This window comes from Astatotilapia calliptera, chromosome 16 (assembly GCF_964374335.1).
Source record: "Astatotilapia calliptera chromosome 16, fAstCal68.1, whole genome shotgun sequence".
Classification (NCBI taxonomy): domain Eukaryota; kingdom Metazoa; phylum Chordata; class Actinopteri; order Cichliformes; family Cichlidae; genus Astatotilapia; species Astatotilapia calliptera.
The window spans coordinates 30,670,787-30,695,508 of NC_137437.1; the positions used below are offsets into that span (position 1 = coordinate 30,670,787).

General features: G+C 40.4%; 1 protein-coding gene across 23 annotated transcripts in view; it reads left to right on the forward strand.

Annotated features, from left to right (window-relative positions):
- lrrfip1a (leucine rich repeat (in FLII) interacting protein 1a) overlaps positions 1–24,722 on the forward strand; it is a 50,370-nt gene that overhangs the window by 9,937 nt on the left and 15,711 nt on the right. For 8 of the 23 annotated variants that reach the window (XM_026145465.2, XM_080290480.1, XM_026145466.2 and 5 more), the window contains exons 3-13: positions 9,907–9,993; positions 15,727–15,744; positions 15,888–15,959; positions 18,381–18,422; positions 18,842–18,892; positions 19,093–19,128; positions 21,357–21,416; positions 21,499–21,540; positions 21,637–21,690; positions 22,969–23,028; positions 24,401–24,484. In XM_026145465.2, coding sequence (XP_026001250.2) covers positions 9,907–9,993; positions 15,727–15,744; positions 15,888–15,959; positions 18,381–18,422; positions 18,842–18,892; positions 19,093–19,128; positions 21,357–21,416; positions 21,499–21,540; positions 21,637–21,690; positions 22,969–23,028; positions 24,401–24,484 — 606 coding nt within the window. Of the gene's footprint in view, positions 1–9,906; positions 9,994–12,939; positions 13,320–15,726; positions 15,745–15,887; positions 15,960–18,380; positions 18,423–18,841; positions 18,893–19,092; positions 19,129–21,356; positions 21,417–21,498; positions 21,541–21,636; positions 21,691–22,968; positions 23,029–24,400; positions 24,485–24,722 lie in introns of those variants that run through there. The other 15 variants (XM_080290472.1, XM_080290474.1, XM_080290476.1 and 12 more) reach the window with 10 other exon arrangements.

A 24,722-nucleotide genomic window follows, 5' to 3' on the forward strand; every position in this document is an offset into this window, starting at 1 on the left:
AGGTTGGCCCTGCGTGGATCTCAGAAGCTCAGTGAAGCGTTTAAGGAATTGAGTATTTAGAGTGGATTAGTCTGAGCCCTGATGATGATGAAGAAGATGAAGCCCACCACACAGTCATCTAGGGACCAGGCCAGAAAGCCACACAGTCCCTCAGGCAGAAACAGCCGAGTTAATCTTTAATGCTGGGGGCACACATTCATACAGTGAAGGCCACCAGTCAAAAGGCACGCTGAATAAATAGTGCGGTTTTGTAATTCTGCCTCTGTTCAGAATAAACACCCAATTTCAGTTGGGCGCTTGAGGTTTTTTCACTTTTAAAACCCCTTCAGTTAAGGTGTTTCCAGCAGTGAACACCCATTATACCATGAAGTACTCAAACATTTTTTTTCTATAAACAATTACGTGGATGGAGTTCCTGATATGTGAATATACAAAGTGCTGGCTTCAGTTCAGTTTGCCCTGCCTGACTCATGTCTCCATAAAAGGAAGTGGCTTGCCTGTGTGTATTAGTTTCCTCTTGATGACATCACCATGTGCACGGCCCAATGTAGATTGTTATCACAAACTCCTTCCTGTTTATTCCACAAGGCTGAGTTTCCTCCGAAGTTCAGGGAGCGAGGTGGGAATTGGAGAGAGGTTTGGGTGGGGTAATTGAGTGCAGATATAGCAAGTTATTAGATCAGGTAGATTTTTGGGTGGGTGGGGGATGGGGGATTGCACTTAGACCAAAAGAGTAGGCCCAATGTAAAACGCTGCAAGATACATCTGCAAATTCCTGAAGATCCTGAAAAGCAGCTCTGTGACCAAAACCCTCAGTACAGCTATGCCAGCATAATGCAGCAGCATTAAGTTACTGATTATTTGCTAATGACTCAGACGGACATCACCATTATCAGCGAGCTAACTGTCGCTGGAGAAACATGATAAAGCACCCAAGGTGTTCAGCTGGTTTTCAACCTTCCGAGTCCTAATCCAGTCAAGCATGTGATCAAGATGTGGTAATGTGAATGGAAGTGCATAAACCACATAGGCTCCATCCAGATATTGTATATAAAAGATGGACGTAGGGAAATTTAAACCTCAACTTTAGTGTTTTTGCCACCACCATGTGGATTTATGGGAGCCAGATGTATTAAGACCACATTTGGACCTGAGTTTGGAGATCTAAGTTAACTGCTAATGCTAGCATGCTTGGCTAACAAGCTGTATCCATAAACTGTATGAGTGCCACATTTTTGGTCAGGTTGTTTTGTTAAACACCAAAAACATGGCTGAGAAATATATTCAATCTTTCAAATTAGCAGAGATGAGGCCTAGCAGCTACAGCCACCTGATGACACACCTGCTAATCAAAGCATCCATGTCGCCAAATTTACAGTTTTAATAATATCGAACCTGCTCAGCTTCCACCTCTGGTGGAGTTGTTATAAATAAGGAAACTATTCACAGAGGTCAGAACCACAAGTGACCATTAGAGAAACTACAGCTTTTGGCACTTTTGCATTGGAATTATTTTTTTGTTTTTTATTTGTTACCTTGTATTTTTTCCGAGAAGTCCCTTTGAGATCAAAATGTCTGTATGGTAACAGACATGCAACAAACATCATGTAAAATGCAGCTCATATTTTATGATACACAAATACCCACAACAAAAACACTCTTAGCCTCTTAAGAAAAACAACCCACACTTCCTTCATTACATTTATTCCTTCCTTTAAACTCAGCATTAGATCAAAGCTGTGTTTCCTGTAAAGGTATTGCCTGCCTGAGGTGTGTGGTAAGACAATGCAGATTTCTACAGATCTATGAAAAACCCAGCAGGTCATGTTTTAGCTGCCACAGGACCCAAAGGATCCACTTCCAACATACTAGTGCCAAACACTTCAGGATAGCCCCAGTGGTCATATGTCAGTACTCTGAGGTGTCAGAGCTGAATTGCAGTATTACACGGGTGGTTTTACTGTTGTGGCTGAGTGCTTGAAATCTGTTGATGACCAGTAACATTTTTTTTCACTTCTCTTGGCCCTTTAGCCTGCTGACCTTTCAGCATCGCAGTTACATCAGATTCATATTTGTCAATAACTGCATGCATGTAGCCACCACGCCTCTACAGTACCATATTTGGTTAAATTATAGTACACTGTGTCACTGTGTCTTTTTTAATTTGTCCAAAGCATCACTTGTAACAGCTTTTGATGATGGGCAGTAGTGACTCTGTTGTCCTGAGTTCATTAAATCACATGAATGGAAAAGAATCCTAAACTGAGATGATCAACCACATGTTCCTTTGAGTGACAGAGGAACATGTGGTTGTTTGTTTTGACTGGTTTGCAGTGTGATGAATAGGGAACAGGAGCAAGTATCGGAAAATAAACTTTATGTGCCCTGTTGGTGTTGAGCTCCCTGATGCAACAACTGTTTTTGTGGTCTCTTAAGCAAACCCGATCATCCTCCGTTTGTTGGTTTCACTGCCCACAGGCAAGCAGTAAACAGCTTTGTTTGAAAGTGTGATTTAATTAAGAAGTATATCAGCATTTGTAAATAAACATGTCACAGAAATTACTCTCTGCAACAAGTCTCCTGTTATTCACTCACAGAGCTACATTTTGCAACTTCCTGTGAGGTGTTGTTTTCCCATCATGCTTTAGTGGCACTGGGAGTTTCAACATAAACTGTTGCTGCCTGAAGCGCCGTGGTCAGGCAGTAAGAAGTGTCCTGATACTCCCACAGAGAAAAAAAAAACAAGAAGATAGATTATACCCAGTTGGAAACGTATTAAAATAACTTAAACAGGCATCATTTACAATATGTCAGTGACTAGTTTGCAAACAGAGTGTTTGTATATCATTTAAAGTATGCACAAAGTGCTGAAATGTAGCTCTGCCGGTTTTATCTCATGTCCTCGGTGTTCAGACCCAGCTGCCTCCCTCGTTTTATTTTTAGACATGTCTGAAGCATATACTATTTATTTTTATTCCTGGCCTGAAGTAGCTTGCCCAGTGGCTGACCACTTTGTTTGCAATGCTGAGAGCTGTACAGCTGCTCCATATGTTTGTGGTGCAGCCTGGGGTTTAGTTGCAAGGCTGTGTGAGCAGAAGCAGGCAGGAGTTTTCCTTTTTCCCCTGGATGTTCTGTACTTAACCACAGTTCATTAACCCTCTCCAGGCAGATGTTGCAGATTTGCAACAGTTAAGACCTAACAACCTGATTACCCCACATACATGTTTTATGAGTTTTTTTTTACTCAGAAGTACCATTGCAGGACTTGGTTGTGCATTAGCAACACAAAACTTAATTTGGGCCTGAGAGGGTTAACATGTATGGGTGGAGTGAGTTTTAATCAAGAAGTGCGATGGTTGGACACTCGGCATTTTCCTTTCAAATTTACATTTATGTGGTTTGTTTGATAATATAATTTAATCAAGTGGAACCAGTTATTATGACCTCAGTTGTTTGGGTTTGTCATTTATTGGTCAGACTGTTGTCATTTCATAATGACCTTAAAAGGCAAATTATATGACAAACTAAGAGCTTTCAACACAGTCTTGAATACAGACTGTATGTAGAGGATGGATGTAACCTTTAGCCTTTGACATGTAGGTTTGTTTGTTTTTTTTTAAAATCCAATGGGGCCAGTGGGAGTGTGTGGATCTGACTTAGAAATATGAACCCGGTGGGCTCATATGGTAGTGACCTGTCAATTACAGGTTAGGCCTACCTGAAAGAGTACACGATTTTTTGTTGTTGTATTTTTTACAGTAAATGGGACCAAATTCACAAAACTATAATTGAGTTGCATTAAATAATAAATGTTATTTAATGTTATTTAAGTACCAACATTAACTCATTCACTGCCAGCCATTGGCAGTGAATGAGTTAAACCCATTGACTCATACACTGCAATTGACGGCTATAGACGTCAATGGCAGTGAATGAGTTAATGAGCAACATAGACATTTTCTGCAGTCTGATTTGTTTTTGTTGTTGTTTCTTAAATCAGTCGCTGTCTACGGGTCATGTGAAGGAATTTTTGCTTAAAGCTCTACATTCATCTTTTTCTGTCATTGGATGTATATTTAAAAATAGCAATGTCCCATTGGTTTGTTGACTCGTGTTGATTGGCCATCTTAGCTTTTTGAAACCAGATATCATAAATAAGGGGTGAAACTGAGTGACAAACCAATGAACTCTACACATGGTCACTACACACCTATAAGGTAGTTACTTCTTTCTCATAAGGCCAGCCCACTGTAAAGTAAACCTTCTGTTAACCTCTATTCTGTACCTAATAGAGAACATGATACAATATATAAGCAGAATCATCAAGATCAAGACGTTGTTTACTGATGCTATAGGCCCATTTTCCCACAGACTTCTATAAGGAGTTTTAATAGCAGTCATCCCTTTCTGACCATTAGAAAGAATTAAAACTTGATGGCAAGTTAAGTATTTTTTGTTTTGGTGCTGTAGTTCTTCATGGTCTGTACTTTTCCTCTGTGAGCACATGTGGAATCGTCTGCTGAGCTCATCAGGTTTGGAAACAACGGCTCGATTTGTCCATTTGTGACGTCCGTTGAGTTGACTCATGTCTATGGCTTCATAGTAAGCTGAACTTTCTTCCAGCCACTCCCTTTTAGGCAACATCTGAGGCTTATAAGGTTCTGCAAAGAGGAAATAAACTTTTTTTGGTACACTTAGTCATCACCCTCACCGTACAATGAGCGAACTGTGTGTGAATCCACCTAATGATCCCTTCTCATTTTAAACACAGTCAAACAGAAATCAGAGTTATTTCTGTGCTCTCTTTGTGGAGCCTGTCAGCACTCGTGGTCATTAGAATAACCACCCAACTTTGGCTGCTGAAGACGGGCATGCAGGGCGTGGGAATCCAGCTTGCTGGAGACAATCAGACTAGGTTGGCATTCGGCTCTTGAGGACTTGGTGCCCCGAGAGGCTGTCAGGAGACTCAAGGGATCAAGTTGACAGAAGCCAGAACTATAAATTTGACCTCTCTAGGTACTTAAGTAACATATTATTATGATTAAAATGGAATAAAAAAAACAAACTCTGCAACTTAGAGCTAGAAGGAGGCTATATAATGAACCTTCATTAAACTAGGGGGTGAATCATTGTTTTGGTTTGGGGGTTTTTGCAGCTACGATTGTGGCTTCTAATGATTGTGAAACTATGATTATGGGAATAAAATTATTATTATTTTGCATTAATTTTCTCTCCAAATCTCTCATTTGGTCTTACACAATAAATTGCGCTCATCAATTAAGGAAAGATGATGAAAATACTGTGTGTGAACTGTCATCTCTTTTTCAACCCAAATTATTCTATTTATTTTCCATTTGAAATGTATTTAAAGTTTGAGGGTTTATAACAAAACAAACAAAACAAAGTTAAATCCATAATGCTTGTTAAGGTGATGAATAGCTACATTAAATATCTGAGATTGCCATAATTGACCAAAATAGTAATTTATGATTTTTCCACTGTGAAGTATTCCCACTTAAACTTGTGTATTTTTTTTCTTCTGTCGCATCTCCAAATCACTATAGAGCATCCCAGTTTTGCACTGAACTAGCTCACTGTCTCTCAGGAGGGCAGACAGCCCATTGACATCATGCTGAATTAGAACAGTTTGATAGAACCAGAGTCCATGTAGGTCGGTATAAATAGCCTTAGAGGAGGAAAGAGAAAGGAGGTATGAGTGTGTCTTTTGGCCTAGTTATGTGCATCTTTTTGACTGGAGGCTGATGCAGCATACACTCGCATGGAAAGATGACCCAGTCTGTTACAGCTGCTCGCATCATGTTGGATTACTTTAACTGAAAGCTGGTACCCCGTTTAACTGTTTATTTTAACTTCAGCTTTTGCTTTTTTTGTGTGTCTTGAGTTAAGCTGTTGTGTGCTTAAGTACTGCACTCTATGGCCATACAGTAAAAGGAAGGCAGTAATGTGGTCATGATGAAATAATTCACACCTCTTAGTGTTGTGAAGGGCGGGTGTTTGAAAGGCGGGTTCCTTTAAGCAGTTTGTGTCTGAAATTTGACTTTCAAAGTTTTAAAACTGAACAAGAAGATGAAAGAAGGTCTCTTACCTCATCCTGAAATGAGTGAATTTTTTGTTTTTCCATATGAAATTAATAATTCCCGAGCTTCCCAAGCTAGGCGAACACCTCAAGCATAATACACTCATTTGTCCTAAAACATATCACAAATCCCGGGAGTATAAACCGTTTTAGACATAGGATTGATAACCTTTAATATAAATTAATCAAAGAAATAGACTACAAGTTGGAATTGAATGAAAGTGGATAGTGGATGTTCATATTAAGCATGACCAGAGTTTCCAGTAATGAAGATGAATGCCAGTAATGACCATGAGCCTAAAGCTTAGCCCTCAGACTCAGTTTTAAACAATTTTTCCTTCTCTTGTCTCTGTATGATGTCATGGAGGGGATACCCCTAAATATGAGCACAAAGGTCTGACTGTGAGCACAGAAGCCCCACCCACCTGCTGTGCAACATTTTAAGATATGTAACCAATCAGAAGAAAATGTATTTAACGTGAGGGAGGAGCTAAAATGACTCATTTCAAATAGAACTGTGAATCATGCAAAACTACTTGAGTAGAGTCAGAAAAACGAAATTTGCAGACTGAAATTAAATGAAAGAGACACTTCAACCAGTGCCGATACTGATTTCATCCCTTCATCACACCATCTTTTAATATTTAGCCAGTGCAAATATGAGTGTGATACAGCAAACAAACATGTGACCTGTTATATGTAGTTTTCCCAGCTGGCCTGTAATTAAAGGCACCAGTAAAACAAATTGGTCTACACAATAGATGCTGACTGCAAGGCAACCTTTGTGACTTGACGGGAAAGTCTAATGCAGTATGCAATTGTTCACATTTTTCTGACACTTATTGAACTGAATTGTGTTGCATTGTGTACAGCACTATGTGCCCACCCATAAAAATATTTCCAGCGATTCATGCTCCCTAATCTGCCTGTTGCAGGTCTGTTTTGCTCTTGTCTTTGATCTGAATTAAGTTGGTGGTTGAACTATTGAACAACCTCACTGACAGAGTGGATAAAAAGCACTTCACCCCAGAGCCTGCTGTTTGATGGAGCAACTGTGTACCAATGATAATGGAAGTTTTTAAGTGCTGTATTTATGCTGCTCGAGGTCAGACAGACTAATGCCATGTTACTCTTCTGCCACCTCTAATTTCATGGAAGAGAAAATGTCTAAGAGGGAGTTTATGTGTGCATACATAGTGTAGATGGATTTGTGTCTTAAAGCTTTTGGTAGAAATGCAAAGAGTCCCAAGGACAGTGAGCATTGACTTGGAGGAAATGGCACTTATGCAGGCAGTGAGTGCAGCACAGAGTCAATATAGACTCCTGCATCATCATTTTTAGGAGCCTTTCAAAAAATTCTTTATAATTAAGGCGTTTTGTTTTGGGCTTTTTTATCATTATTTAACAATGTTTAGTTATTTGGCAAGACCTACTCGGGACAATTCTTTTGAGTTGGAAGTTCCTGGAATGCATTATGGTGACATGGCTCGCATTCATGTGCAGGAGGTGCTCGGCAAATAGACACAGTTCACTGCAGGGCAAAACGCATCTCTACTGAGGCAGCGACCAGCCTGCTGTTCAGATATTTCAATCCTCTGTTGCCCGGTTCCATACCTCCAAGACATCTTAAGAGCAGATTCAAGCAGATGGTTGCTGTGTGAGTCATTCTGTACACTTCCTAGCTCATAACTTCTATCAAGCGGCCATAGCATCACGGGGATCTACACGCTAAAAAAGCAGGCTTTAAGTAAGTCATGAATGCTCACAGCACTTCAGTTAGTTGTAGTTCATATTTTCACCTGCAGCTTTGCTGAGCAAGTCAGCTTTAAATCCAGATGTTTGCTCGTATAATGACAGCTGTCAAAAACGGCTTATTGGTGAACCAGCGGCATCCATGACCCAGCATGTATAACAAACAGAAGCCAGTTTCAGTTTCTGTAATATAACTACAGCTTTACTGTGGAGGAAGCCTGGGAGGAACTGCTGTGTGTCTGTTTTTGGTGAGCTTCACCACATCACCACACCTTGCAAATGCTGCAGTCAGTTTAGTGTTTTATTAGTTTTGAGATTAATAAATGTCTAAATGTTGTACAAGGTTTCCTGCAGAAAGCACTCACACTGAATTTTTCTTTTCCCCCTCAAATGTGCACTTTAAAGTTGTTTAAATAATGCAACAAACAGAATTAAACGCTGAATCATAAAATAGTCAAGTGACATAAGTGGAAGTTTTGCCCACTCATCACTTCCCAAATGAGACTCTGTGTCATGGCAAGGCATCAAAGACACATGAACTTTAACCTGGACAATTTCAGAATGATACAGGAATATAAAAACCTGGATAATAAAGCAGGATAGTAACAAAGCGAGCGTGCAAGTGTTGCTGACGGCATGAACACAAGCTGAATAAAAGTGACTGAATAAAGTTTGCTCAGCAAGCACTGCTGATACGCAGCGAACATGCTGACATACAGACCAAATGCTGTTCTTTCTTTTAATGTACATATTCAGAGAGCATCTTCTCTTCTTTGTGCAAAGGAGAGGAAATTGTTAAAACTAAAAAGTGAAAACAATGGACTAAGTGATGCAGTTTGAGCGTGAACATGAGTAGAGACCTGCAGAGATGTTGCGTAAAGCTTTAATATCCCTGAGGGGCCGTTTGCTTTATATACTCTAGTCCAACAGATTACAGAAATACAGTACAAGCTCCTGCTGTCAGAGGGAAAGGGCCACGATTGGTTTAAAGAAGCAGCATATGGAAGAAATTACTCTGTGTCTATTATTAGTGCCTTCAGGGAGCTCAAACCTTTGCCCTGATGGAAGCATCTGGAGAACAACATGTAAAGGATGCTGGGGGCCAAAACAATGATCTGTGCCTTTGATAAGATCCTCATTTCATCTCATACAGAGGCTGAAGTTTGCTAACGGTAGCGCAGGAATCTAGCTTGACAGTTTGCTCCCATTTTAAGACTGAGATGAATGTGCTTCTGTTATCTGCGGTGCAGAACGTCAGTGTTGTTGATGACAACACAGATTTGGCCAAGCTTGTTTGTATCCCCTGGTGAAGCTTTTTAATGAATGCAGACACGTGTATGTGAGTCCTGAGCTGAACTTTGTTGATAGCGTGCATGTGTGTGATCGTGCTTTCTTCTGAAACCAACTCTGTATTTAGTGTTTTCCTGTTACTCAGTCATGGTGACTGACATTGGGGAAATGCATTAGTGCAGCGGTATGAGCTGTTACAGTTACCCCGCCTAGAGGCTGCAGCCGTGTAGTGTCTACCACAAGTTAGAGGAAGGAAATGCTTACACACACGCACACTGTAACACACACACACTTGCAGCACACACTCTGAGAGAGAGATCCTTTTAAGGGAAAGACCCTGCTCTCGCCTGAGTGCTGAGTGGAGCAGAGGCAAGTCTTTCAAATGTACGGGGGCCTAGGAGTCTCACTAGATTGTCTGCTTCTAAATAAAGTCCATGAGATCTGTTCAGAGTTTAAATGATTCTTGATGTCCTGTGTTTGTTCACTGCTTTATTGACTGGTTTTTAGGGGCTGGTAGTGTCCCCCTGTGATATTAATCTTCAACTGTGTGACTGTTTTTATTTCTGTTTCCCAACAATGTGTCACAAAGTTCCCAAACTAACTCTGTCAAGGAACTGGAGCTCTGTTCACATTTGTGTTGACAATTTATAGATGTATAGATGTGTGTGAGTTGGACTAAGTCTGCTGCTATCTAACTTCTCCTTTTTTAATTTTCTCTCTCTGTGTTTTTATTCCCCCCCCCCCCCCCCCCCCCTTTCCATCCCAAGGCCGAGGCCAGGCTGGCAGCAAAGAGGGCAGCCAGGGCAGAGGCCAGAGAGATCCGCATGAAGGAGCTGGAGCGACAACAGAAAGAGGTATACAAGTCAAAATACCCCATGACATGTGACACACGATATGGCATAATACAAAACTTCATGTTAGGACAGATATGCAAGATTTTACATCTGTAAGAGTTTAATATTTCATGCTGAATCTAAACAGCGGAGCACTGATGGAGTTAAACAAGTATTTCTGCTGTCTGCCAAATGGCTAACACTGTTCTGAAAAACAAAAGGATTTAAGCAGACTTGTTGTTACTAGACACTTGGTTTTGTTTGGACCGAAAGCATTTCCGGTCAGCTCTGCTTTCTGCTCTTAAGCTGACTCTTTGATCCTGTGGGTCAAAGGTCAGAGGAACTGTGACTGCAGCACTTAGGAGCACTGCTGTCGAGATCCAAGCAATCCTTGCCGTTCATAGAAAGAACATTCCTGTGGATTTGATTTGGATTGATGTAAAAATGTAGTTTAGACACTGACTTTTGATTGACTTTTTTAAAATTCCTTCATTAAAAAAACCTCCAACATCTATAGATGATGTTGTTCAACACACTGAATTTATGAGTTGATTCGAACCATAGAACCATATAATTAAGATGGACGTAACAAGCAGGAAGTCACTCATTAATCTTTGGGCTCCCATTCTGTAGCCTCTAGCTGAGCATGTTAGCAATCTTGGCCTTTTGAAACCAGATAAGGGTGGGCTCTAAGGAGTCAACCCCTGCTGGACATGTTAAAGAATCCAGCTTTAAGGCTTTCGGAAAGGGAAATTACATCTATTATTTATGTACTAAAACAGTGCCCCCACCTATACACAAACATCTCGTAACAAACTAATTCCTTAGTTACAAGGTTTCTAGGTTGGCTAAATATCCAACAGCTGATACTGAGGTTAAATAACCATAGCAAACGAGGAAGTCCTCCAAAGTTCTCACTAATTACTCTTTCAACAAAACCTTTTAAAGTTAATCTCATCCCACGCTGATACAGATATTGACACATGGAAAGTTTTTGAGTAACATAAAATTAGAGCTTTTTCTTCAGACACCACGGAGCACATTTCCTGTTAATTAACCGTCACATGTAAAGGGCTTCTTCCAAAACAATCACAACAGTAATTTGCATTATCTGTTATAAACTGTACACCTTTGAAAGGTCAGAAAGTCTAACCTGCAGAGTTGGTTGTTATTGCATTTCTATTTTTGTGGCTTTGTCTCTTTGGTTAGCTAAATACAGTACATAGTGTAACACTGACATAACTTATTCCAGATATTAGTAGCCCCGTAATGTGATGCACTACCTTCCTGGGAAGTAAGCAGTGAATTAAATCTTTGTTTTTTTATTTAACATGTCCATTTTTACCAATGTGTTGTGGAAAACTTGTACATGTCTCGCAAAAAGAGCAAAGAACCCCATAAATCTCTGTACTGGACCCTCGGCAGCTCCAGTGTCGGTGCTGGCGTCCGTGCTGTGTTCTGAGTTGTGTTGAATCAGGTGCAGCGCTGAAAGGTGTTTGGATGTGAGCTCAGTGCTGTTACATGAGTTTTTCTTTCTTTGGTTGAGCACCTCTGATCTGAACCACGGGGAGTCTCGCTTTTCCGAGCTCACTATTATTAGTCAGTAGTAATCCTGAACACATAAACAGACTACAGACTGCCTAGCACCTGTGGAAACTCAACTCAAAAGTTGCTCAGTTTCTGTGTGAAGGGATTTTTTTTATTTGTTTGTTTTAAAAAAGCAGAAGAATAAATGACAGTGAAATAATTGTCTGCTGTGGCAGACGTCAGTCACAGTTTCTGTACTGTTGAAGCATATTTCTGGAAATTCAGTCGATAAACTTTATTTCCTGTGCTGCTTGCGCACACGGACATGGAATCTCTGGGGGTGTTCTGGCTTTCTCGCACTGTGACGTTAGCAGACACCCCTTTGGATTCTGTGGGTTTCAGGCTGGAGCCACAGATGCTGCATCAGATTGAGATGTGGGGAGGTTGAAAGCTTCTTAGCTACTTTGCTACATCCCTCGAGCAGTTTTTGTGGGTGCATCGTACTGCAGATGGAGGCTGCTGCCATCAACTCCTGCAGTCACTGAGTGCTGTGTTTGCTCCGAAACAATAAGTGCCTTCATAATTTCAAGTGACTGTCAACATTAAACTTTGTGTGACCAGAGTTCACTGTGATTTTAGTAGACAACATGCATGTGCTTTCGCAGCTTCAGCAACCACCACATTAAAAGAAAAATTCCATAAACCTTTTAGGCAAACAGACACAGAGCAAAATGAGTGCCAGTTTAGCTCACTGGTTGCGCGGGCACCCATACATGCCTTATGGCCTGGGTTACTGTGAAGCCCCCCCTTGTGCAACCCAAACACCTTTGACCCCTCAGGGTATAAACACAGAACCTCATAACCACAATGTTAGCAGCAGATCCTTCAGTTTCATCCATGTCACAGACACTTGGATACCGATCAGCACCGTGGGCTTTTTGGTCACGGAACCATTCCTGGGCTGTGTTTTCAGTGTGGCTGAGGGTGTTATTACACTGTAGGAGACACTCAATGGCACAGACTGGTGGCCTCAGTAATGGTTAGGTGGGACAGCATCCATATTAATACCAGGTCACTGCATTATACTGAGACAGTCCGATGTATGTTATTCACAGAAATTAGTATTTTACATCAAGCTGAACCTTTTATGGCTCGTCAATATGGAATGCCTATTTTTAAAAGATATTTTTAAGATTATTAGTAATTATAATATTAATTTATTGTTATTTCACCAATCAAAACACAGGTGTCAAGCCTGAACAATAATCTTCTGCATGTACGCACACACACACACACATCGGTCACATATGCCAGATTAGTGGTCACTGGCAAGCTGAGTGTGTGTGTTTGTGTGTCCTTTAAACCTTTTAGCCGAGTTCTAAAGTAGCTTAGCAGGTTGTGCTCTGTGGTCCAGCCTGCAGTGGAGCAGTCGTTGTTGTTATTGTTGTTGTTGCCGTATCGTGGACGCCAGCGATGGGTTGCTGTGCTCTCGGCCACCTTCTGGATTTATGGATGTTTCCTCATACGCTGAAGACAGAAATTAGGAGTGGATTATTAGCAGAAGCTTTGCAGCATTAAACGCGAGGGGAAATTCAAACCTTGGTTGCTCCGAGTGCTCTGAGCTCAAATCTCAGCGTTCTGTCATACCATCAGCCTGCCTTCATGACTGGTCATGGTGTTACCTGTTGACCGCTGAGGGATGCGACCTTTCCTGGTTTCCTGAGGGCAGCAGGACGGCCGGGCGGCGGCTTACCAGAGGGGGGCTGAGGGCTGCCCTCACCAGGCGCCCAAAAACCCCTCCAATTAAGAAGGTGCGCTCGGTGAGTCAAAGGGGACCGGTGCTGGCATGTAGGCTGATTGTGTAACTCGGTTGATGAATGGGATTATGACGGTGCCTGGCTCTCTTGCTAATAGGCTGTCCAGACACGTAATAAGAGATAAGTAAGCAAACGAGATCCCTCCAGTCACTTCCTAATCTGATTAGACTGGACACTGGTCATTTTTGTGCAATATTACGCTCTTTGGAGTTCAACTCAAAATCAAATTCTCTTTAACTAGATTGTAGTATTGTGATTGCGTTGATCTTGAAGCAAGATCAAAGTTCACAAGGTCAGAAGCATCTGAGGTTCTAACAGAGGAAGTTTCTGGAAGATGTGTGCAGAACATTAGAGCTGTGACTCTGCAACGATATGAATTATAGCGATATTTATAAATAAATCTGACCTTTATAACTCACTTTCACCTTCTTGAAGTTTAGTATGACTTTCCTGAGTCGACAGCATATCTGTGAGGTTATCGTTGTGGGGACGTGGCTTTCCATTTCAGGTTAATTATAGATTAGGTGAGGGCAAGAGGCCGTTCTCCATTGATCACCTAAAAGTGCTGCTGCTACTACAGCGATGCAGCGGGCAGAGCGGTCATCTGCAAATCACTTTGTGATGACCAGAACTGCAAAAGTGGCCAATCCATTTATTGGGCAAGTATACAAGGGAGACAGTGGTAGTAAATCTGGATTAAAGCACTGGGGTAGAAAGTACGTCATTGAGGGTGGGGTGTGTTTTTAGTGTGTCCTGCTGTCAGCAGAGTTTTTGAAACAAACTCAAAAAGGCAGTGTGTAGGGTTGTTTTAAATTTAACAGGCAATGTGTTGGTCTCACTGGTGAAGGAACGTATGTGGGAGATTTTAGGAAATCTGATTGCAGTCTTTCCGTTTTGTCCCGTCACGTTAACATCAGCAAAACACTCAAAGAATGAAGGAAATTGGAGGCTGCAGAGATCTTTATTTTACTTTAAAAGTTTGCCAGCACAGAACATCTCGAATAACAACCACTACCAAAATAAATAAAGCCAAGGTTAATTGTATTTATCGGAATAGTCAAACAACCTTAATTTTCCGTAATTTCCTCAAACATTCCAAATTTCAGATGGCAACACCCCCAAGTGACGCAGCACATCGACCACAGGAAACACTAAGAGGGTCTCAGCCTGGCTGGTTTGATTTGATCTCTTTAATCTGCTTTTGATAAAATAATAACAATAATAAAAAAGGTAACACTTATAGCAAAGGGTTAGGAGCACAGGTTCCTGGACCCCAGAGGGTTTTAGGGGTTTTTGTTTGTTTGTTTGTTTGTTTTTGGACATTTTGTACAAGCTGCTGATATATTTTCATTTTTCGTCACCCAAAATTACAATGACTGGGTCTCCACACTGTACTGTGTGGTCTCAAGAGCTCTGCTGATGATGTCCAAGCAAATGTGCAAACAAACAATTTTGCACTAAGAAAGAATTAACAACCAAATATCTTTTAAAATCTGGAAGGTAATTTCAGGGGGATTGTTTTATTTTTGTTTTGTTTGTTTTTTTTTACATCAGCAGACTTTTTTTCAATAGACAAGCATCATCTTCATCATCATCTAAGGCAACCTTCAGCTTCCTGAGGGGAAAAACATCAAGTAGCTTGGAAAAGCAGTGAGCTTCAGCTGCAGCATTTTGGTGACAACATAAAACACACATACTCCTTGTTTTATCTGTGCATATTAAACAAGCAGAGTGTAACTGAAATGGTGACCTTTCACCTGGTTCACTGTTTCCCTTTTGTTTCTTCTCTTTATTCTGAGATGAGTCAAGATGCAGCTCAGGGCTGCATCTTTAATTTTACTGCATATGCATTATGTCTACACAAGCATAACGTTTATTGTCCTAGGTGTCAAATCTACTTAACCTAACAGGACAGCTTGAGATGTTTTGTAGAGTTACCCAGGAGCTTATTTTTTATGGGGTTTTTTTTGTTTGTTTTTTTTATTTGGAGAACCACCTTGTGGTTGTGGTTCTGGAAGCCCTCTGTACCAGGATCTCTCGAGGTCACGTGGTTTTCTCTGCTATGTAGTCGTGGTTACACAGACTATGTGAAAGTGACATTGTGGCACTGGCACAGCTTTCCGTCACTGATACCAACGTTACAGGAGCATGGGAAAATGCTGTGAAAGTGCGTCTCACAGGTAGTTAAATCTCGGGTGAACTTGTGTTCTTGGGTCAGTTCCTGCTGTGCAGCGGGGTTCTTCACATACCTGAGCCTCGTGCTCTTTTTCCTGCATGCTGTTTTGCTTTTCGCTTTCCAGTGTTTCAGTTTTTTTCCATCACTTATCTTTTTTATGTTGATTTAATTAAATCTTTCCTGTTTGTTTTTTTCGCTCTTTCTCCTCTGTCGCTGTTCGGTGTTGCTGCTTAGATCTTTCAGGTGCAGAAGGTAGGTTTACTCTTCCTCATTTCTACTTCGCACATTTTTGGATTTAATTTGATCATCCTCGATGTGTGCTTCAGACCGCACCCTAGAAAAAGATGGAACAACTTACCTGTTTTATCTTGCCCTCGTTTCTTGCCTCTCCCTAGAAATACTATGGCTTGAACACCAAATTAGATGACCGCGTGGACAACAAATGGGGAGATATTGAACAATGGATGGTAGAGTTACTGTGCTGTGATAACAACACTAACAGATCTGCATGTATTTTGACTTTTCCATGTGCCCAGTCTGTGTTTGAATTCTCAGTCATTCCTGTTGAGCCTTTAAAAAAAAAAAAAAAGATTATAAGGAATCAAAGCTTGAACATTAATGATAATCCACTTATTAAAAAAGCAGGGTGACCATCTGGCTTTGAATCAGCATGACCATCTGCCCCGCTGATGCGAGACTGCATGGGATTTACTGCGTTGAATTCACTTACTCAGTATGACTGTGCAGATTATTTAAAGGGTTTGGCACAGCAATCACACTCTGTGTGTAGGAGTAACTGTTGACTAATTGTGATGTGTAATTTTAGGTTGTGATGAGAATTTATGCAACGGTTTATTGCCAGCAGTATCATAATGTTTCAGTTTGAACAGTGTTGGCATGTGGCGAAAATCGCATGAGTGTCAGCTGGATTACTGTTTGACAGCTGTGGATTTAAAGTGTGCATGGATGAGCCTCTGTGAGCTTCCTTTTACCCAGGTTGTGTCACTGTGTCAGTGGCCATGTTTACATGTGTCAAATTAGAGCTTCACTGTTTACATTGACCCTAACTGAGCTGATCTGATCCTAATGTGCGTTTGCATCATGTGTCAAGCATTTAAACAGAATAAATCATTTTGGAATTGTCCAACTTTCTGGGAATAGTAGAAATAGTAGTTGTGATTGCTGTAAACAAACACCGCTCTCTGGATGTCTCCTTTTTTATCGTCACCTTGCTGCATCGTATGGGTTTCAGTTTCTCCCTTCTCTCACATTTGTCACTTTTTGAATGCACCTACATTATGTTCACTAAATGGTAACAGACATGCGCAGTAAGGATAATTTCACTTTGAACATCGGAAGTAGGGGAGTTTCTGGCAAAGAATTTCTTAGTCGACTAAACAAGAAAAAGAAATTAGTCTAAAACTAAAAGACTCGAGATATCAAATTTGAGGATTGTTTAATGGTCAATGTCAAAAACTGTCTAAACAACGGCCATTGAAACTGTTAATTAATCTGTTCAATACTGAATCTTACTTTAAACTCTGCTTAATCGGGTGGCACCTTGCATTATGTGCATTATGAACATTGCATGTTATGCTCCACACAATGAAGAAGTTAAAAAAAACCAAAAAAAAAAAACCCACTTAAAATAAATATTTTATGATATTAAATATGATGTCAAAATGTTTTACTAAAAAGTTGTTCATATATTACTAAAATATGACAAATTAATGTTTGAAAAAACTACTAAAGAAAACATTGTGATTGAAAAGAATAATAATAATATTAACACAAAGATCAGGTCCTATATTAACAGACTTACATTTTTCTACAACTATGTCGAGGCTGCAGCTCTATATAGTAGCAAATGGCTGTAGAAATGTAAACAATTAGCAATTAGCAACAATTACTGGACTAGTCGACTTATCGAGAACATTCCTGACTGGAAAAAGTGTTTACATGAACACCTCTCTGATTAAGGATTGGTGTAACCTACCTGTATCTAGGTAGGTTAAGCTACGAAGGTGTGTGATTGGGTCAAAATCTTCCAGTTGGTGTGTTTAGGTGAAGCATTTCTATTCCAGTCAGGTTTTTTAACTGGTTACTTGTGTCCATGTAAACATGGCTGTTGTCTTGGTATAAAATATGCATCGTTTGCATTGTACCAATAGATTCGGGTAATAAAGATGATGGAGTTTGGATAGTGTTTAATCACATCTGAACCCAAATATTGGGATTTGTTTACTAGAATAAAGAGGTTTTTTTTAAATTACTTTTTTATTTATTTGGCATAATGTCTAAATTCCAGAGAAAAAACAAAAGGGAGGCACTATTTTGTGGTGCTGTTCAGCCCTGAGGAAGAACCACTTAAGCTGACCATTCCAATGCACATTTTTTCTTTGTAGACTCCAAATTGAGCCAATAAAAACATAAAGAAATCTGCTCAAATAATCAGCAATGGACTAATAGATATGTTCTAATCCACATCTTAACGCAGTTAAAAGGTGAAAACAGCAGTGCAGTTAAATCTAATTTATCACCTGGCAAATACAAATTGCATGACAGATTCCCTTTGCTTTAAATTAACTATCAGTTCTTCAGCAAGTACGCAAAATGTATTTATATAGCACTTTTCACAGATAAAAAATTTAGTGTGATAAAAAATAAAATAAAACATAACAATGTAAAGCAACGCAATAAATGACTTTGATCTCTTTGTGGTGTTTAAATGTTTATCTGTCCTGGACTCTTCAAAACACATTTAAACGCTCAAATGACACTTTCCTCTTTGGTCGTCTGTCCTGTTGATGTTTGACATCTCTCTCCTACCTTTCTACCCCCTCCATCCCTTCTCTCCTCCATCATCACCCCTCCCCTCCCTTATTCAGGAAGACAGTGAGAGGTACTCACGTCCTTCACGGATTCACATGGTTTGTAGTCCTCTCTCTCTGTTTCCACCTCTTCATGCTTTAACTCCGTAATCTGTTGTCTTTTACCATGAAAATGTCAGTGCCGGACGAACACAGCACAGACTAACTAAATTAGAAGTTATATGCGGCTTTGTGTTGGTCGATCCAGCAGCATGTTTTCATGACACTTGAATCAGGCTCATACTTTAGGCAGCTCTCTGTTTTTATTCATCTGAGTAGAGCGCTGAAGGAAGCAGTGGTGAAGTTTAGATGAGGTTTGTTTCTGTCTTTAGGGTCACACCGAAAGCTGACTTGGAACCATGTGTGTTTGCAGCTCGAGGCCTCCTGTCAGAATCTCATGTTTGGAGTGTTTGCAGATGTAAGCCATTGCATTCTCCGAACCCTAACCATCCATTTCACTCTCTCGCCCTCTCACGCAGCTCTCAGACGACGATGAGCGGATGTCAGTGGGAAGCCGAGGCAGCGCCAGGGTCAGTATCACAAACAGCTCATGTAATTTTAAAAAAAAAACAAAAAAACAAAGCCTCCTTTATTCTTCTCCTATCAGTTATTCTCTTTGCATTTTCATTCACAAAAACCGACCCTCTCCTCTGGAGACAGAGTGTCAGTGCTGGATAACTTGGCAAGCTGGTGTTAGTGTGACATGATGATGTTGTGTATTTTTGCACAGTCGGATCTTGATGCAGTTGGAGCTTATGGTGGAGGGGTAAGAGCTGACAGTGTCTGAACACGAGATGGATGAATTTGAACTGCTTTTCCCAGAGATATGTTGTGAATTGTTTGCTTTGACTAACAGTTGGTTTGCAAGTTCCTGCAGTAACTCAAATAATAGTAATACAAAGTAGAGATGGACCGATCCGATATTACGTATCGGTATCGGTCCGATACTGACCTAAATTACTGGATCGGATATCGGAGAAAAATAAAAAATGTAATCCGATCCATTAAATATCACGAAAGCACCTCACAAAACTTGCAACACGCCGTAACTCACCTCAGAACGTTAGCACGTCGGAGCAGTATGCATCACGTGATAGAGCGGCTGTGGCATGCAGGACCTGTCGGTGGTCTGGATAGCATTTGGAGCTTCGCTAGCAACCCGGCATTTCATCTCCGACAAAGTTATCCCGAGAGAAGTAAAGCAAGTGTGTAAGTCCATCTCTGAATGTTTGTAAAGCATTCCTGCGTTAAGCTTAACAAACGACTGCCTCTCCTGCTGCTACTTCAATCATGAAACTGCTTAACAATCAGCTGATCGGCTTTTCTGTCCCGAGTCCGTGTCTCTAGTTTGCTTTTGGCCCACTTTGCACCAGAAAGAGGAAACCAGCGGCTGAACAACAGCAGCACGTTTAAGCTTGATCAGCTGTTGTTAGAATTTATTTAATATTACTTTCTACTCGAGGATCTTTTGTAGCTGACGGCTGGTAACTGTGCAGGGGCGGATCTAGCAAAGTTTAGCCAGGGGGGCTGATAGGGCATTAACAGGGAAAAGGGGGCACAAAGACATACTTTTCTTTCTTATTCTCATTTAAAATGTCTAGCTTTTAATAAATAATTATCTGACACCCAAAGTTTTAATTTGATGTAAAATGAATAGAAGTCAATTACTGTATATAGTAACTATTAAGTCTAATATATATATATATATATATACCCTAGTAAGCTATAGTACTTTTTCCTTTGGGAAGGTACCATCTGTGCAGTCTGCAATTTTGTTGAAGAAAGATGTTGAATCTATTTAATATTTCTTGAAAAATAATTGATTTCTGTGCATTTTTTTTTCACACTGCATCAAATTAAGGTTGATTACGTCGATTAAGCATCATGAGGTGGAGCGTGAGGGGTGGTTCCCTATTTTTTATTTATTTATTTTTGTTGTTGCTGGGAGTTGGAACCCTATTAGTTAGGTTGCTTAATATTTATGCTAAGTACTCTTTAAAATACCAGAATAGGGAGGATGGTGTAGGTTTAAGTTTATTAGATTGATCAGTATTGCTGAACTATGAAATTTTTTTTTTGCATACAGGTATAACAGAATAGCTTTAGTGTAGTTGTTGTTTTAAACTTGAGTATGAACTTATACAAAATGCAGCAAGATATTTAAAAAACAGTTTTGTTGATTAAAAAACACTATATCGGATTCATATCGGTATCGGCAGATATCCAAATTTATGATATCGGTATCGGTATCGGACATAAAAAAGTGGTATCGTGCCATCTCTAATACAAAGCATGTTTGTGTGCCAGACATTTAAGTTATAACACACAGATTAGGTCTTATTGTCTGTTCTCATTATCCATCTGCCTATTTCTTTACTTTATGATCAGATGTTTGAGTAAACCTGTGCACGATGTCGCAAATGATGCATAAACCCTTTTAAAAAGATGTAACATCGAGGGCGTTGTAGGCCTCCTCTACGCCAAGCAGCTGGAGCTGAAGCTTGTTAAGCCTCTAAGCCTTGTAAAACTGCCAAAATATTTAAACTCCACGGCAATTCCCTGGAAGGCTTTTTAGCATTATCAATCACTAACCTCCCAAAGCAATTTCCAGAGTTGCTCATTGAGTTCTTGTTTGTGCTGTTGTAGAGGAACTTTGATTACCTTGGAATCTGTTGAGGAGCCATCCTTCTCCAACCAAAACAAACTCTGCACTATTTTAGGCTGTAGTGCAGCTTGTTCCTGTGCTTCGTAATTGTGGAAAAATTCTTCTTACTAATCATTCTGCCGGACATGCAAGATCCCGGATATTTGGCTCAGTCATTTTATTGGCTGAATCAGTTTTTTATTGTGCCACTAATCGCTGTGTGTTCAGTGTGGAGAGTCATTTGTGCATGAACATTCGGTAGGCAGCTCGGTTTGCTTCTGCACTCTCAAACCTGTCGTCCAAACGGCTCTGTGTTATACTTCTCTGCTCTGCTTCTCTTCACTCTCAAGGGCTCCTCCTCACATAAGAAGTCAAAGAAAAAGAAGAAACATAAGCACAAAGACAGAGATGTATGTAAAAGCTCAAACTGCTGCACACATGGCACAAACAGAGTTGGTATCTGTGTGTTTCATTCTGGTTCTTGATTCGCAGAGAAACGGCTGTGATGACGAATACAGCGTCATATCTGACAGGGTCAGTAGCTGTGTGTCAAACTGATTAAAGCATTCAAGCTGATGTGGGGGGGAAGGTTTATGCAGCATCTGCTCACAACTTTCCTCTTTCTGTCAGAGCTCAAGACTCAGTGATGAAAGCAGAGTGTCTCGCTCCAGGCTAGACCTCACGGTGCGTGCTGTCCATCTCTGATCCATGCCGCCAAACAGCCTTACGCTGGAACAATATGAGAGATCTGCTTTTGCTTATGGCTTGATGAGCCAGCTACACCTGCCGCGTGTTAAAACTTGTTTGTTGACAAAAAATGCAGAGGCAGATTGAGCTGATAACAATAGGTTGTAAAGCAGGATGTCACATGTTGCCACAAGGCAGGAAAGTATTTTAGTCATTTTAATGGTCTTTGCAAACTGCAGTCAGAAAGAGAAAAACATTTAAATTTGTCTGATCTACGTGTGCGCTTCGGGACAATTTCCAGCGCTGTGGCAGGTTGTAGATTAGAAATTGTCCAAATTTAACCTCATTTACATGTGTTTGAGTGTCAAACTGACCTGACCCTCATGTCACTGCTGTGGGAGGACTGATCATGACCCAGAGGCATTGCAACAGGAGCACAACTGCAAGCATACCAGTGTTTTGTTCAGACCAGCACAGCTTTCACTCACAATCCACCCTTCACTTCAGATTTGGCTCTTCCCAGCTTGGTGAAAATCAACTTAAATGGGGTTGCTTTTTGGACATCCTCAAAAAATGAAAGCTTCATACAGGTGGTTAGAAAAGGGCTTATAGAAACAAAGCAGCTGTACTCAATGGAGAAGGTGAATTTTTTTAGTAACACCTTGTAAATAGAGTTACTTCTAATATTGCTTCTAATAACTTTATTTGTCTTTGAAAACTCCTTTGAAGATTACTGTTAGTGGTCAACTATTACAGAAAGGTAGGCAGTAACAAGCCTAAGATAAAAACCTGAACTAAAACATGACAAACAGGGTGTAACATTTGTGAAACCAACACTGAAATTGTTATTTGGATGTCCCGTGTGGAGCTGCTGATCTTGAGCGTGTGTAAGCCGTGAAGATCGTTCGGATAGTGAATTAACTGGAAGAGCATTCAAATAATGGAAGTTATTTTTTGTTCACGATTGAATGATTAGACCAGTAACAATAAGATTTCCTTCCTCATTTTTTTTTGTTATTCATCCCCCTGAAAAATAACAAAACACAAATTAGGAGCTCTTATGACTTTAATTAAAAAGCTGAAATATAAACACTATTATACTGTACTGTCTCATTTTTGTGTCTGTTTGGCCACATTTGTATGGGACATGTTAGCTTTCCTTTAAACATGACAGTTATTTGCTTTACTTTGAACACTGCATGCGTTGGTGATGATGTGAGTTCAGATTTTGCTGGACAGTGTTTGATGGTATCACCTGTGTCTCCCGCTTCTCAGAGCTCCAGACTGAGCGATGACAGCCGGCTGTCTCGTGTCTCCCGATCAGACCTGCAGCTGGTGCGTGGCTCTGCACGCCGTCCACTCGCTGTCCGAAGTTATGACTAATAACCAAAGTAGCCGCTGACGGTTTAGTCTGTTTATTTTAACTGAAATATTTGTGTAGTGTGTGTGGTCTAACAAGTTCTATTACTCGCTGGTGCATGGTTAGATGTTACTGAACTTGCTGATGTGGTGTTGAAGCCTGGGCAGCTGTCTGCCTTTGAATTTAAAAGAAGCTTCAAACACGACTGTGACATTTTTCCTGCAAAGAGTGGTTATACTGTGCAAAACTCTTGAGTCATCCTTCTTGTTTGTGTTTCATGTTTCTTGGAAAATAGTTGCAGGAATCTATAATCTAAAATTTATAAAGTAACAACGGCTTGTTTTACTTTCAACAAGCTTGAAAGTTAGTATTTGTTGTAACCACTTTTATTCTTCAACACAGCCTGAACTCTTCCCGTCCAGGTTTCCTCTAATTTCTTTGAATAGTCTGCAGGAATAGTTCTCCAGGCTTCTTGAAGGGCATTCAAAGCTCTTCTTTGGATGTTTTAGCCTTTGTGTTCTGGTCTCTGTCAAGGTGATCCCCTACTGCTTCAATAATGTTGAGGTCTGGGCTCTCAGGAGACCAATCCATCACTGATAGTGCTCCACTATGTGTTTTTCTATTCAGCTATGCTTTTACTGCATTGGCAGTGTGTTTGCGATCATTGTTGTACTGAAATCGAAATCTGTTTCATGTTAAATTTGGATTCATCATTTGATTACAGATCATCAGCCTTTTCTCACTGTTTCTCTTCATTAAGAAAGGCTTCTTGAGAGCCACTGAGACATTTTCTGATGAGGCTTCACTGAACATAATGTGTTTTTTGTGACAGGCTGCTAGGAGTGCCTAAATATACAATTTAAAACGGGCTCTTTGCTAAGTTGTCTGTTATATGTAGACACAACTGGTTCATCTGTTGAGTTAGGTGTCTTTTTAATGCTTGAATAATAATAGGTCAGTCATTAATGGCTTAACGAACAGGCACAAGGACTGGACTGAAAATGAAAGGAAAAAAGCAGCCAATAACTTCTGAAAAGAGAAGATTATCAGAAAACCTGAAGAACTTTAAAAATATAAGAATGCCTGGTTCTTCAAAAATATGAAGAAGGCTCAAGACTTTTGCACAGTACTGTAGTTTACAATGGTACCAAAGTGAAGTCAGGAAGGAATACCCTTAATTTTGTGTGTGTGTGTGTGTGTGTGTGTGTGTGTGTGTGTGTGTGTGTACTGCTGCGCTCTTTTAAATGCTGCTTCAACAAACAGCTGTGTGACCTTCTGAACCTCCTATCAGTTTTTCTCTCGTCTCCCTCTTATCTCTGCTCATCACTCTCGCTCTCCTCATTTCAGGCCTCTTACGCTTCTTCTGACTTGTACAGCCTCAATGGTCTGTCCTCTTCCAGAAACCCAGGCTCAGCTTTCAATGGTTACCAGGTCTGTATGCAGACAAAAGCCAGACCATCAGAAAGACACACGCACTTACCCCCCAAAAAAACAGTTTTCTGCTGCTTCATGATCGCGGGAGCAGGACAGCAGAGCTTAAAGTTAAATGTTTATTCATTTATTTCTCATGCAAGCATCATTGTTCCTTCCTTCTTCATCCCTTCTTGCAGTTCTACAGGTCACTCAGTCAGTACAGCCAGGAGCTTTATCGTAGGGTTGGTTCATTTCC